The 15,084-nt window shown below is 35.8% G+C and overlaps 3 protein-coding genes and 1 non-coding gene across 4 annotated transcripts; 2 read left to right on the forward strand and 2 right to left on the reverse strand.

Moving 5' to 3' along the window:
* The first annotated feature begins 2,687 nt into the window (after nt 1-2,687).
* On the forward strand, nt 2,688-3,035 carry LOC118348728. Its single transcript, XM_035690958.1, has one exon. It carries the CDS (start codon nt 2,688-2,690, stop codon nt 3,033-3,035), a length of 348 nt encoding a protein of 115 aa, XP_035546851.1.
* Nucleotides 3,036-5,567: 2,532 nt separating this feature from the next.
* Nucleotides 5,568-9,819, reverse strand: LOC109014712 (protein STRICTOSIDINE SYNTHASE-LIKE 4-like). The gene is made up of 6 exons (XM_035687263.1): nt 9,467-9,819; nt 9,155-9,367; nt 8,862-8,929; nt 7,227-7,463; nt 6,455-6,587; nt 5,568-6,042 (listed from the first exon to the last, which is right to left on the reverse strand). Exons 1-6 carry the CDS (start codon nt 9,662-9,664, stop codon nt 5,758-5,760), a joined length of 1,134 nt encoding a protein of 377 aa, XP_035543156.1. The 5' UTR covers nt 9,665-9,819; the 3' UTR covers nt 5,568-5,757.
* Nucleotides 9,820-13,176: 3,357 nt separating this feature from the next.
* On the reverse strand, nt 13,177-14,084 carry LOC118348729. Its single transcript, XM_035690964.1, has 3 exons — nt 13,811-14,084; nt 13,603-13,726; nt 13,177-13,474 (listed from the first exon to the last, which is right to left on the reverse strand). The coding sequence occupies exons 1-3, from the start codon at nt 14,082-14,084 to the stop codon at nt 13,177-13,179; spliced, it is 696 nt and encodes a 231-aa protein (XP_035546857.1).
* A 662-nt stretch (nt 14,085-14,746) lies between these two features.
* On the forward strand, nt 14,747-14,853 carry LOC118344432. Its single transcript, XR_004798205.1, has one exon. It is a non-coding gene; the product is annotated as a small nucleolar RNA R71 (small nucleolar RNA).
* Nucleotides 14,854-15,084: the final 231 nt, after the last annotated feature.

Consider the following 15,084-nt stretch of genomic DNA (forward strand, 5'->3'; position numbering starts at 1 on the left):
AAGGTCAAAAGTAAGATTGCATCCACCCATCATATATGCCTTTCAGGTTGGAAAATTGTTACGTAATGGTTGTCAGGGATTCTTAGCCTGTGTGGTAGAAGCACCAAAAGACGAGTTGAAGTTAGAGCAGATACTTGCTGTGAGTGAATATCTAGAGGTTTTCCTAAAAGATTTATCTAGACTCCCGCTCAAACGGGAGGTAGAGTTTGCTATTGAATTAGTCCCAGGCACGACACCCCTTTCGGAAGCACCTTACCGGATGGCACCGTCTAAATTAGTGGAACTTAAGGAGCAGTTGCAAGATTTGCTAGACAAGAGTTTCATCAGGCCCAATGTATCACCTTGGGGAGCTCCAGTTCTTTTTGTGGAAAAGAATGATGGATCAATAAGAATGTGTATCGATTACAGGGAACTTAATTGGGTGACCATAAAGAATAAGTACCCACTACCCCGTATAGAAAATTTGTTTGATCAGCTCTACGGTGCTCAGGTATTTTCAAAGATTGATATTCGATCTAGTTACCATCAATTGAAGATCAGGATAGAAGATGTGGCTAAGACGGCTTTTAGAACCTGTTATGGCCATTATGAGTTTTTGGTCATGCATTTTGGTTTGACTAATGCCCAGCAGTATTCATGGGTTTGATAAACAGGGTGTTCCATGAATTTCTGGATAAGTTTGTGGTTGTTTTTATTGATGATATACTTATATACTCCAAAAGCACTTGGGACACTTATATAAGTATATAAGTATATACTTGTATACTTCAAATGAAGAACATTTGATGCTGGTATTTGGGACACTTAGAGATAAAAAAAATTTTGCTAAATTGAAGAAGTGTAAATTTTGGCTAGATTTAATCGCATTTATGGGGCATGTAGTTTCGAAAGATGGCATTTCAGTGGACCTGGGAAAAATGGAAGCAGTAGTTAATTGGTCGGCATCGAAGAATGTTCATGAGGCTAGAAGTTTCTTGGGATTGGCAGGTTATTACTGTCGATTCATTGATGGTTTCTCCAGGATAGCAGTTCCTCTCACTGCACTCACTAGAGAAAATAATAAGTTTGAATGGATAGCAAAGTGTGAAGAAAGCTTCCAGGAGTTGAAACAAAGATTAGTGACAGCTCTGGTGTTAACAGTCCCCACTGCTAGAGGTGGATTTATAGTTTATAACGATGCATCAAGGCTTGGATTGGGGTGCGTACTGATACAACATGGGAAGGTTAAAGCATACGCCTCACGCCAACTGAAGGTGTATGAGTATAATTATCCCACACATGATCTGGAACTCGCATCAATCATTTTTGCACTTAAGATTTGGAGACACTATCTGTATGGGGAAAAGTAATTTATACAGATCACAAGAGTTTGAAATATTTCTTCACCCAAAAGGAATTAAATATGAGGCAGAGGAGATGTCTTGAGTTAATCAAGGATTATGATTGCACCATCAATTATCACCCAGGCAAAACTAATGTTGTAGTCGACGCCTTAAGTAGGAAGTCAATGGGACTAGCAGTTGCAGCCCTTACCACTCAACATAGGTTGTTAGCGGACTTAGAAAGAGCCGATATTGAGGTCATCACTAGTGATACAAATACTTTCATGACCATTTTGGTAGTTCAACCAACCTTGATAGGTAGAATCAAGCTGCTCAGAAAGTGGATTTAGGGTTGGTGAAGCTGGTGGAAGAAGTCGGGAACGGGGACAAATCTGACTTTAGCGTTTCCAACGATGGAGTTCTGAGGTTTAGAAGTAGATTGTGTGTGCTAGCTAATGATGAACTAAAAAATGTAATTCTTGAAGAAGCACACTGTTCTTTGTACACAGTTCACCTGGGGAGTACCAAGATGTATCGGGACTTGAAAGAGTCTTTTTGGTGGAATGGTATAAAAAGAGAAATTGCTAAATTTATGGAACAGTGTCTAACTTGCCAACAAGTGAAGGCGGAGCATTAGAGACCAACAAGATTATTACAGACATTCCAGATTCTAGAGTGGAAGTGGGAGCATATCTCCATGGACTTTGTGACAGGCCTACAGAGGACATTGAGCGGACAAGATGCTATATGGGTGATCGTGGATCACTTAACGAAGACCGCTCACTTTGTGCCCATCAAATTTTCTTATAAGCTAAAGAAACTAGATGAGCTATATGTGCCGGATGGAGATAGTGAGGTTGCATGGAGTACCGGTATCCATTGTGTCGGATAGAGACCCTCGTTTCACTTCCAAGTTCTGGCGAAGCTTACAAGAGTCAATGGGTACTAAGTTAAGTTCCAATACTACTTTTCACCCTCAGACAGATGGGCAGTCAGAAAGAACTATTCAGATCTTAGAAGACATGTTAAGGCATGTGTGATGGATTTTAAGGGAACGTGGATGCGACATTTACCATTGGTCGAGTTTGCTTATAATAATAGTTTCCAGGCTAGCATTGGAATGGCACCCTACGAGGTCTTGTATGGTAGAAGGTGTAGATCTACATTGTATTGGGAGGAAGTAGGTGAAAGGAAACTTTTGGGGCCAAAGATTATTCAGCAGACCATGGAGAAGATAGATATTGTTCGAGCTAGAATGAAAGTAGCTCAGAGTCGACAAAAGATTTATGCAGATAATTGTCACCGCCAGTTAGATTTTGAGGTTGGAAATAAGGTATTTTTAGGATAGCACCGAGGAAAGGAGTTATGAGATTTGGAAAGAAAGGCAAGCTGGGCCCTAGATATATCAGACCTTTCGAGATTCTTGATCGAATTGGACCTTTGGCTTATAGGGTAGCACTTCCACCGGTACTTGCAGGGGTGCACAATGTATTTCATATTTCTATGTTGAGGAAGTACGTCCCCGACCCCACCCACATTATTGACTATGAGCCTCTTCAGATTCAGGAAGATATGACATATGCGAGAGAACCAGTACGAATTTTAGAAAAGAAAGAACAAGTGTTACAGACTCAAACTATTCCTCTAGTTAAGGTATTGTGGAATAATCATGCTACTAATGAAGCTTCTTGGGAATTGGAAGAAGAGATGTGAGATAAGCACCCACACCTTTTTTATGGGACTTTGATAACTTGTAACGATTTTTCCTCTCATCAGTTTTTCTTCCTCACGCATTTTTCTCTCCCTCGAAATCTCACTTTCCCAACTTCCTTCTATTCTATTATGTTCTGTTGCTTAATCATTTTTCAGTTTCCTCACACACAACAAAAAAATCAGCATCCTCTCTCTCGCCCTCCTGCAATTTTAGTGTGGCTAATTTTTGCTGGAATTTTTCAATTTGGTGCCTCCGATTACTTCTTGCGCTGGTAAGTTCAGCTTCTCTTTCCCTCTAATTTTTTTACACTTAGACTCTGAACTACAGCCTCTCTCAGTTGACCCACCCTTTCTCATCACATGCAGATTTTTGCGTTGTGATTTTTGGTTCTGCATTTTCATGGGTTCCTGAAGTTTTGTAACTATCGAAGCCTATCACTAGAGACACTATCGATCACCGGAAGGCCATTCCCATTCCCTGTTTCTCTCGCACACACACACTTTCACTCCAAGTTATTTTTTTTCACTTCAATGAAATTCTTGTGATATGATTTCAAAATGTGTAGTCCGTGGGTTTTTGGGCATTTTTTTTGTGTAAGCAAACACCTTGTGTCGGAATGGTCTGGAGTTGGATTATTTGGGTTAGACGTGCAGTGAATTAAATGGATACTCGGGGTTGAGTAGTGTTTTTTTGTACTATTCGGGTTTTATACGACTGTTGGAGTGGAGGTTAAATTATTTGGAGGTACATTATTGTTGTTTTGGTTGAGTTGTTGGTGGTTGCTTGGAGTTAGGGGTCATTGAAGTGGGGTTGATATATTGATTATTTGAGTTTGACGTTGGCTTTGGTGGGTGTATAGGTCAATATCAAAATTGGTATATGGTATGTTGGGTTGAAGTGTGGCTATCCAGATTATTATATGGTTGTTTGAGTTGAGTTATTTTGCTGAAATATGGTTTGGAATTATGGGTTTTAATTATTTAGATCGAAGTTGTATCAATGGTCATTTAACACTTAGAGTATAATTTTTCTATCAATATGTGACGAGATTGTTAGAGGTCGAATTCAAGGCATAGATAATACGATGCAGGAGTCAGGTAAGCGGAATTCCTATACTAGGTTTTACATAAATGGTTTAGACTGAGATTGATTTTTTTGAAAATTATGCATGTTTTGTTATGAAATGAGAACTTGGGAAAAACAACATTGGTCATTTATTTGTATTACTCATAAAATCTGTATGAAAAAAAGAAACGATTTTTGACATGCATTGTGTAGACAAGTTCTAAATTTTGTCATGCTGTCTCTGAAATCTGAAAAAAGAGCGATATTGAGAATCTGAAAATTTGTGCATTGATTTAGAAAGATGCACCACCTTTTGTTTTCAGTATGTAAGAATAATCTGATTATGTTTTGGTACTCTGTTTTGTTTTTATATGGCATTTGAAAACCTTTGGCATGGTGTACTGATTTTGTATCTGACTCTGTCTCTGCTCTACTCTGTTATGCTCTGCTCTACTCTGTTTAGATTGGTACCAACTTCTCTGTCTCTGAGTGCACCCACTTTGGAAATAAAGTAGTTTTATATGGTCTTTCCTGGGTGCACACTCGGGACTCCGAGAGTAATAAGAGAAAGATTTAACCTCTGTCTCTACCCGGTTTGGCCACTAGGGATAGCACAACCCTACCACGGGGGTGAAACATGGTCTCTGCTCTGTTTTGATGTGATGATGATGCTCAGGTTATGTTATGTTAAAGTACTCTGGGTTTTATTTGTCTTAAAATCATCGCTCTGTTACGTTTGAAAACATGTTTTGTTCTGCATGATAACTTTGAAAAATATTTTGTTCTACATACTGTACTTTGTAAGTGCTCATGTTTGCATGCTAGCATATGTCCTCTGCTTACTCAGTTGTTGATAACCCACCCCCTTATCTTCATTATATTTTCAGATGATGTGGAGAGTCCAACATCTGAGGAACAAGATTAGGAAATGTGAGCATGGCTAAACTGAGGAGAGGATGTTGAGTACCCATGGGTACTACCGTTAAAAGAAGGATATCTGATATCTTTTAGATTTAATTATGTATTTGGTTTAGTAGTACTTATAGATTTATCAGTTTAGTATGTTATGACTATTGGGAGATTGTGGACTCTTTAGTTTATTATTATTGCAATGATGACTTTGTGGAGTTTATAATGTATTTATTTAGACAATATGAGATTGTTTATTGTTTATGAAATTTTTGAAGATTTTAGATGTGTTAGGAGACATGTTTATAAGTGATAGGAAGTAAATCTCCGATCCATCTGAGTACGGGACGTTACATTAACAATGGACAAACTCTTTAACAAGTTAAACTACAATTTAACATCTTACAAAGGAGAGTTGCATTGTGGCACGGGCACTTGTAAAGCTAGCTGTCTGCTACAGATAATGTTTGTTTAATGCATGTTAGGGCCATATCCTTATTTGTGCTTTGATCTACGTATGTTCAATGCTTTAAGGGCAGGTTTGGTAACCAAAACAAAATACAAAATTCTCATCTCATCTCATATCATCATTACACATTTTTCAAATTTTCATACAAAATATAATAAACAATTCAACTTTTTCAAATCCCAATACACATTTTTCAAATCCCAAAACAATAATAATATTTAAACATAATATTTTAAACTTCAAAACAAAATACAAAATTCTCATCTCACCCCCCAAACCTACCCTAAGTTGTACGAATCTTTTAGCGGTAGTTTTCCAACAAAGTTGGAGTTCAGACTTCCCAAATACAAATGATCCTCAAATTCCATGGCTGCAGTCACAAAGGATATCACCTTTCCATTTGGGTCATCAAATCTCCTGATTATCTTGCCATCTACTGCCACATTTACAACCGTTGCTTTCCTGTAAACGCCATTTACCTTTTCAATCAGTTTTGGAAACGTTGCTACCAAGTGCTTGGATGCCTTGGAAGTGTGCACAAACTCCAGCCCCTCAGAAGTTAACTGACAATATGAAAATTACTATTGTTAGTTTTGAAAAAGAATAATCCTAAATACAGTCATGAGTTTTGTAAGTGCCGCACACTCTTTTTAAAAAAAAGTGGGATCCACAATTAAAAAAGTAATTTCTTCAAGTGGGTTTTTATATATTTACTCACTTTTACAAAATCAGTGTGCAACATTTGCTCACTCTACGACTACAAATATCATTTTTCTTTGAAAAAATATGTTCCTAATAAATGGGCACACTTAAACTAATTTGCACCATAAAATTATTAGTTTTGCCTTTAAAAGGGTCAGTTTAATGGAGAATGCACTTTATAATATTTGATAGCTTGAGAGAGAATGTAAACTTGTGTCAAAATATAATTGTTTTCTATGATATTATATCTTTGAGCATGGAGTTAAGTAGTACCTGAAGTAGAGCAATCCAAAAAGATCCATCTGGTGCAAGATTGATGTTATCAGGACCACCCGGAAGGTTGTCGATAAAAATTTCAGTTTTTCCCTTATCTTCTCCTTTCAGCCAATACTTAAGGCACCTAAACCTGTATCAGAAAAAGGGAGAATTAATATATGCGATGTGCATGTTTTCCCAACTACAATAAAATTGTTTATTTGCGATCAGTTAATTCTAACGAAATAACTATTTACAATTAAAATTAATTACAAATAGTCTTTTGGTTACAATAAATTAGTCACAAAAGCTCGTTTTTCTTATAGTAATTAATTTCGCATCTGTAGTAATTAGCAATATAAAGCTGAAATAAACACAAAAGCATAATGCATGCTCCGATGGAATATCAATATCAAGTGCACATATTTATGAGGCTTGTGATAGAATCTGGATTACCATTGTATCTTCTTCCATGAATTTAAATAGTTGCAAAAAGTGAAGAGGGGCAGAGGTATGAGAGCAAAGGAAGAATGGAAAATAAAGGAGGATCTCACTTTCTCATGTGTATTTCTTTATCAAATCGTGACAAGTTTAACATTCCTATCAGCTTAAACTTTTGTAACATTTTGGAAAAGTCTGATCTACATGTGAAGAGAAGTTCTAAAATATAATTTAAATAATTATATTATTTATGGAGAAGGCAATGGAATTGTTGAATAACTGGCACGAAGTCATAATTAAGCCTTTTCCTGTTCATATACATAGTGATAGAATAATATTATACACTTACTTCCATGTTTCACAGACCACTAGATAGTCTTGGTCCCTTGAGAGTGCAACCCCATTAGCAAAACACAAACCATCAAGCAGAATCGATGTCTCGGTTGAAGATGGATCGTACTTTAGCAGTTGCCCATGAGGTTTTCCCTCCAGCACATCTAGATACCAATTGTGGAGTTCAAATTTGGTGCTTGCAACGCTAAAATATAGATTCCCATCTGATGCTTCTATAACATCGTCTGCAAACCTGATTCAACGTAGTAACTTATTACTGAATGTTCCTGTATATAGAAAGGAAAATACTGAAATTTGAAAATTGGGTCATGGATGAAAAAGGATATATACCCTCAACTTCTTGTGCAGATTTGAGAGCTTTCAAGTTTCTTCAACTAGGGTGTAAGAGACATATGAAGTGCAGTAGCATTTATTGCATGCTGCCCGCATGGATTTCTCGGGCAGCATTAATTGCTAAATTAATTGTGTAAAATTTAATTCATGTGTCTATGTTTTTTTCACTTGAAATCCATCCAATCTTGGGCCAATGCCAGCCCGAGGTTTCCCTTGTCCGCCTGAACCCCGCCCCCACGAGTCCACGACTATGGTTGCCAGGGGATGGGACCTAGGCTAGGCCCAAGCTCGTCCGAGGATATTACCCATCACCGGACCCAGCATAAATATATATTATTTTTTTAATAAAATAATGTCATTTTAGGGAGAACTCTTTAGAGCACTTTCATTAAATTAGTCAAAATTAAAAGATAATTTTGATGAATATAAGAGAAATTTGACTTTTGACTATTCTATTTACATAAATCTGTACATTGAAATAGCTATTTTTTCATTATATAATAATAAAATAATATAAAATGAATTTGATTTTGGTTATTCATATTAAATCTCTACATTAGATTATACATTTATTTATTATAGAGTAATGAATAACTAATAATTTTAAAAATATTTAATTTTATCATATTTTACTATTCTATTTATTATATGTTAATTAATAATCATGTTCTTATTAAATTAATATATCACTAAGTCAAATTAATATATTAATTGTGATAAAATATGTGATAGAAAGAAATGGAGAGAAAAATAATTAATAAAATATGTATTTGATGTATATACAGTAACCTTCAAATTTGAAAAAAAAATTTAAAAGTCACTGTAACTAAATTCCATTTGAAATTTGACTAATCTAATGTGAGCATATTTTACTCTTTAATAGTTAAATACTTATTGGATTTAACTTTTAGCTAATCCGATGAGAATGTTCTTAATGTCATATTTTCACCTTATGTTTGTTTTAAATATGCCCTCTCGCTCTCTCTCTCTATATATATATGTGGAAGCTCTCTCTTAGCTCGTCGTTGGATGGCCACGGGGGCCAATCGACCTCCTAGTATCCGGAAGAACCCAACCCCCCCCCCCCCCCAATGCAGGATGCAGGAGCAGGGCCAACGGCCACTAGTCCAGGAGTGAGAGTAGCACCCTGAATACTCGCCTTGCAAAGCAACGAATCATGTTTTATTAATTAGTAATTGAATATTATGACTATTAACCAATATCGTAAGATCTAAGTACTCACGTACATGATCGCAACGAATCGTATATATTTTTGTCATTCAATGCAAAATATTACCTTATTTTGGAACCGTTAACATGTGTTGCAAGAACATTGACGCCATCTTCACCAATCCTAATCAGACCCTGCATATACATATATATTCAGTTACTTCGCTGTATTAATTAGTTCATGCAAATGGGCCAATGCCCGAGTCTTCCTTTTCTATTTATTGGGCTAGAAGATCAGTTTCTTGTAGTCTATGCACTGATCTATGATTTATATTACTATTATTTTTGTTACTATAATTGTTATTTTCTTTCTCAGCCTTTGTGCATAATTGATAATACTGTGTTTGAGAGCAACATTACCTTTTCAGAATCGCACACAATAAGATCGCCTTCCTTTGTTATTGTGATTCCAAGTAAAGTACGACTGTTCATCATCTTCCAATTCTCCCAAGACCCGTTTCTATGCAATCTTTTAATCCAACCATCTCTAGTTGCAGCGTAGATTGTACCCTCTTTATCCACACAAACGTCTTCTGGATCCTTCAGAAATCCTTCTCCAAGTTTGAGAACTCCCTTGCGGAACAAAAAACGAGTAAACGCATATTCCAAGCCTTCAAATGGATAAGCACGAAGCCAAAAACCAGTAGATATTAACAGAAGCAAGCTATTTACCTGCAATTTGTTGTTTGCGGGAAGGGAGGAAGCTGAAGATGAAACAGGCAAGTCAAGCGATCCAGCTGGGGATATGGGTGAGAAGAAAACGATTTGAAGTGTAAAGGCAAGCAAACAAGCAAGCAGGAAGCTTGAACATGCCGCTGGAAAGCAACGCTTTGATCTAACAATGGCCGGTAGGCCATGTTTTGGACTCATAGCCTAAATCAGTACGCTTCAATGGTGTTTGAGGAGGGGGAGACGTGAGATTTTGATAAGGATGATACGGGTGGTGGTATAAAATATCACAAGCCTAGATAAAGAGCCCAGTCCATTAAAGGGCCACCACTAGAAGACGATAGAATGAGAGACGAAGAAGAGAGAAGGAGGGGGCATAAGGTTAAGAATGGAAAAGAGAGTCAGGAGGAAAAGTGGAGATGTAACGTAAAAAAGAGAAGATGAAACATAAAGCAAGGGAGTAGCAAAAGATAAAAGGGAGCTTCCAGATGACTGTTGGGGGTGACTTCGACTTCAACTTCTTCAGCTTCTTCAACCTCACGACAGGGTCTACAACGACGAGATTTTCTCAAAAGATAGAGCTCTAATCTTCATTGTACAACGAGGATGTAAGATTATGAGAGACTATAAAATAAACATATTATAGTGGATTCGTTTTCCCAAAGGACTCGTGGACATAGGTCTTGTGTCGAATCACATAAACTTTTATATTTCCCTCTCTTTTATTTCCCTTGTATATATTTACTACTCACTGCCATGGATGAACACTGCGGACACCGTACAACCATACCGGACCACCATTGGGGCTCCATATAACACCGATCGAAACCTGAATAGTCTCAACGGGTCAGGAATGACTATTTCTCTCATTCGGGCCTGTTGCGCTATTTTTAAACGAGGATAAACATCAGAAGCTCAAACTTATATAGGGAAATTACTTAGGGCAAGATGGATGTGGTCTAAATTTAGACAGTGCTAGCTGCAAAGGTAACGACTTGACATTGATAATCCAATTCCCATACCTGAACAAAATTTGCAGTTGTCATCGTAAAGAATAAACAAGGGCAAAGCCTGGAAGGCCGGTAAAATGAAATCCCATTAGCATTTTGTTTTGAAAGGTTAAAAGCCCGTTGAGTTAAATATAAATGATTTATCTGTTCAAAGTTTTAAGATAACTAATAATTTTATCATAGTAGAAGTCTTAAATTTGAACTCTAACTCTATCATTTAATTCCTTACATTAACAAAATAGGATTTAGATCCACATTCATTTCTGATTGGTGCAAAATTGTAAGTGCACAATATCGTAGTTTTACAGTAAAGTGACAGAAAGAGTATCGTCCTCAAGGATTGATAATTTACTTTTGACAAATACTAAAATTATATTAATCTTGACTTTATTTAGAAAAGACACTAAGATTTTTGTAATTACAAACTAAAATAAAATTAATTCAAAGAGAATACTCAAAGGAAAAGAAAAATATTGTTCGAAGATCAAATTAATAGGAAAGAAAACTTCTAAGAAATCGATTTCACCTAATTCCTCACTATGCTTTACTTATCTAACTAATTAAATTTAATTCTCGGTTTGTTAGCAAATCTCCACAAACATCCAAAAGCCTATTTCGATAGTCAATTGGAAATTATTTTTGTTCATAATTTTATACAAGAGTATGCAAATTAATAAAGTAAGAAAACAATAAGACCAATTATTTTAATACTACATAGGTTCATACAAGTCTTTCGATCTCTATAATTACCTATGCCGAAATATCCAAGATCTATCCTATAATTTTCACTTTCGACAGCAAATCACAATATTAAAATCCTCTAATTAATGGCCAGTTAATTAGAAGTAAGCTCAGAATAAATCAAATAAACATAGAAGATAATTATTTTAAATTAACATAGAAAAGCAAGCATAGTTCGGAACTAAATTACATCATTTTCCTAGAATAAAGAAAATTTAGTACATGCTAAAAATTAAATTCAACATAAATGAATTCACCATAATTTTTCTGAGAGAAGAATAGCTTTAGGTTGAAGTAAATGCAAACTCAGATAAAAGTAGAACAACTGAAACCATAAGAATTCTCTCAAAACTTAATCCCATAAGTCCAATTTTCAGAAATCCTCTCCACTAATGTAGTCAAACCAAAATCAGAGATTAAAAGGTCTTTAATCAGGTTGTAATGACAGGCCACATGGTAAGGGCTAAGAAATAAATGGATATGGAAAATCAATGCAAACTGGAAAAAAACTTAGTGGAAAGAATAATGAAAGAGATATCCACATGATTCAAACCATAACTCTTTCTCAACTATATGCTCATACTTGTGATATTATTCTTGTTGTAATCAATGAAGTAGTACCAAGTACACCTTCAACAAAATCTGAAGTGATTTGCACTCCACTTATTGAATTTTTTTTCTATTTTTTTTCTGCCATGATGGATATATCACCTCTGAATAAAAGATAAACCCAGCAAAAATACTCTTTTTTTCCTTCTTTTTTTTAATTTTTTTTCCGGCCTCCCACCTTTTTCATTCAGCCACCTCAATTCTTGTAGCCTTTTCAAATCTTCAACCACTTCAACCTTTTTTTTCACATGCTTTGATCAAATAAAGTATAATTTTCTTTGAACTAACTTTCTCTTTAAATGTAGATTTCCACCAAAGTATTTTCTCAAACTATAAAAGGTAAATCATGGTTTTTCAGGTTTATAACGGGAATGGTTTATGTAGTTAAAAGAATAAATAAAGGCTCATGTAAAATAAGGCTCAAGGGGGTTGACTATGAAAATACACCATCCAATGATGGCATGATAAACAGGACTGCTAGGAAAGCTCTTTTGGTTATGACAAAAATAATTGCCTAGATCATTTCTCTAATATTTAGAATCAACTAGAATTTCGCCTCAAGGATCCATCAACGGATTCTAGAGCAAAGCAAGATTGAACTCCCCTTACCTAGTTAATTTAACTCTTTCTCTTCATAAGCGAAATGAAATAAAAAAAAAAATGACTATGTGCTCAATTACGTTCAAGGTCAAAGGTTTAAATAAAAGTACCCACAAAACTCAGCTTGACATAAAAGAAATTTTTGAAAATCTTTCTCAATCCTATCCTCAATCACAAATTTCAGAGTCATAGAGAATTCAATCATACTCAAATACATGCTTGGTAAGAGAATCCAACAACTCAAGACTTATAAAATTACAAGTAAACTAAAATAAATAGCAAACAAGAAGACCAAATGACTATAGAAGTTTACACCCCCAAACTTAAACTAAACAATGTCCTCATTGTAATGCTAAAGTGAGAAAGATTGAAGAAATGAAACGAACTTCCCTGGTTTCATGGTGAATCAGCCGTAATTTGTAATTTTCAGCTCTTTATTCATGTTAAATAAACCTGCATCAAAGTCCAAATTATTAGAAAATAAAAATAATAAAAATAATAAAAATAAAGGAATAAAAGAAAGTTCTATGGACTGCCTCCCATAAGCGCTTGTTTTAAAGTCTACAGCTAGGCTTTTCAATCTTCATCAATCTGGATCTCCAAGAGGAACAAGTGCACAGTTCCTCTCCATTTCATTGCTAAGTAATGTATCCTGCTGCAAGGCTTGTTCTAGGTGATCGGCTGGTGCATCTTCTTAAAGGCTTCTTCTACACATTGTTTAATGACATCTATCCTAAAACAAGTGCTTGGCTCTTATGGAATTCTCATGGCTTGGTAGATGTTGAACATAATCTCTTCTTTGTTCACTCTTAATGTTAACTCACCATTTTGAACATCAATTAAAGCTCTTCCCGTAGCCAAGAATGGTTGGCCAAGAATTAGTGGGACTTCTTGGTCTTCCTCCATATCTAACACCACAAAATCAGTAGGAAAAATAAATTTATCTACATTTACCAATACGTCTTCTATGATTCCATGTAGATACTTGATGGATCGATCTGCTAGTTGCAAAGAAATGGTTGTTTGTTTTATCTCTCCAAGTCTCAATTTCCTGCAAACAGAAAGTGGCATAAAACTAATGCTAACACCAAGATCACATAAAACTTTATCAAAAAATGAATTCCCAATAGTGTGCATGGCAAAGTGAAACTCCCTGGATCTTTTAATTTTTTAGATAACTTCTTTTGAAGAATAGCACTACATTCTTCAGAAAGTTTCACTGTTTCAAACTTCTCCAACCTTATCTTCTTGAAAATGATGTCCTTCAGGAATTTGACATAATTTGGCATTTGTTCCAAGGCATCTGCAAAATGAATATTTATGTGAATTTTCTTAAATATATCCAAAAACTTAGAAAATTGCTTATCTAATTTTTGTTTTTGAAAACGTTGAGGATAAGGAAGTGGAGTAGAGAGAATAGGATGATTGTCAGGAAATGAAATTGATGGAGGCTTGTCAGTCTCTCTTCGTGTATCGTCATCTTCTTCAACTTTATTCTTGCTTTGGCCATTGTTTTCAACTGTAGAGGTGGAATTGGTTTCCTTTGATCGTGACCTCTCAATTTCTCTTCTACTCCTAAGTGTGATGGTCTTGTATTGCTCCTTTGGATTCACTTCTGTGTTGGTAGGAAAAGTTCCTCTTTGTTGGGCATTGATGGTCATGGCTAGTTGCCCAATTTACACTTCAAGATTCTTCATAGTAGCTCTTATGTTGCTACAATGAGTCTCAATATTGTCCAACCTTGAATCAGTCTTTTTAAACCTTGCATTTGTCTCCTGAACAAAGGAAACCATGGCATCCTCAAGTGACATATTCTTCTCGCTTGATTGACTATCAAATCCTGGAGGAGGTTGAAGTTGCAACACATTCTTTATATTTCTATAAGACAAATTCTTATGATTTCAAAGCCCTGAATGGTAGTAATTTGGCATACGATTACCACGATAGTTGTAGTTCGTATTGTTGATGTATTGAACTTGTTCTTGCCTCGCTTCATTACTCGAAACTGTCATACTTGTAGCTACAACATATTCTACACTTTGTGGTATCCTTTCGGTTGTCAAAACTAAAATCTGATGGGATAGAGTAGTAACTTGAGATGAAATGGTTGCTAACGGCTCCAATTCATGAATCTCAGCAACTTTCTTAGCCATAGTTCTTTCGGTTGGCTATTGATAGTTGTTTGAGGCTTATTTCTTCCAAAAGATAGGTAGCACCCTCAGCTGTCTTTGACATCAAAGTTCCACCAAAATCAGCATCAACTATGGTCTAAGTTTGCCCATTTAACCCATTGTAGAACATTTGAACTTGCAACCAATCTGGCAATCCATGTTGAGGGCAGCGTCGAATCAAATTTTTATACCTTTCCCATGCTTCATAGAGTGACTCAAAATCATTTTGCTTGAATTGACCAATCTCGCTCCTGAGTTGGGCTGTTTTCGCAGGTGGAAAGAATTTAGCAAAAAAATTTTCAGTCATATCCTACCAACTAGTGATGCTTCCCGGCTGTAGAGATTGTAGTCAACCTCCTGCCTTGTCCCTCAAAGAGAAATGAAATAATCTTAGTCTAATGGTGTCTTCAGTAACACCATTAATCATTATTGTATCACAAATCTCCAAGAACATTGTCATATGAATATTGGGATCATCAAGTGGCAATCC

This window comes from Juglans regia, chromosome 1 (assembly GCF_001411555.2).
Source record: "Juglans regia cultivar Chandler chromosome 1, Walnut 2.0, whole genome shotgun sequence".
NCBI classification, from domain to species: Eukaryota; Viridiplantae; Streptophyta; class Magnoliopsida; order Fagales; family Juglandaceae; genus Juglans; species Juglans regia.

What these genes read in the sequence shown, in the direction of transcription:
- LOC118348729 (XM_035690964.1), bottom strand. Translation starts at nt 14,084, where the DNA reads ATGACCATCAATGCCCAACAAAGAGGAACTTTTCCTACCAACACAGAA. An exon ending in TCCACTTCCTTATCCTCAAC is followed by an intron (nt 13,727 to 13,810) that starts GTTTTCAAAAAC and finishes TTCATTTTGCAG; the next exon opens with ATGCCTTGGAACAAATGCCA. An exon ending in AGTGCTATTCTTCAAAAGAA is followed by an intron (nt 13,475 to 13,602) that starts GTTATCTAAAAA and finishes TTCTGTTTGCAG; the next exon opens with GAAATTGAGACTTGGAGAGA.
- LOC118348728 (XM_035690958.1), top strand. Translation starts at nt 2,688, where the DNA reads ATGAGATTTGGAAAGAAAGGCAAGCTGGGCCCTAGATATATCAGACCT.
- LOC109014712 (XM_035687263.1), bottom strand. Translation starts at nt 9,664, where the DNA reads ATGAGTCCAAAACATGGCCTACCGGCCATTGTTAGATCAAAGCGTTGC. An exon ending in CCGCAAACAACAAATTGCAG is followed by an intron (nt 9,368 to 9,466) that starts GTAAATAGCTTG and finishes TTGTTCCGCAAG; the next exon opens with GGAGTTCTCAAACTTGGAGA. An exon ending in TTTGGATTGCTCTACTTCAG is followed by an intron (nt 6,043 to 6,454) that starts GTACTACTTAAC and finishes TCATATTGTCAG; the next exon opens with TTAACTTCTGAGGGGCTGGA.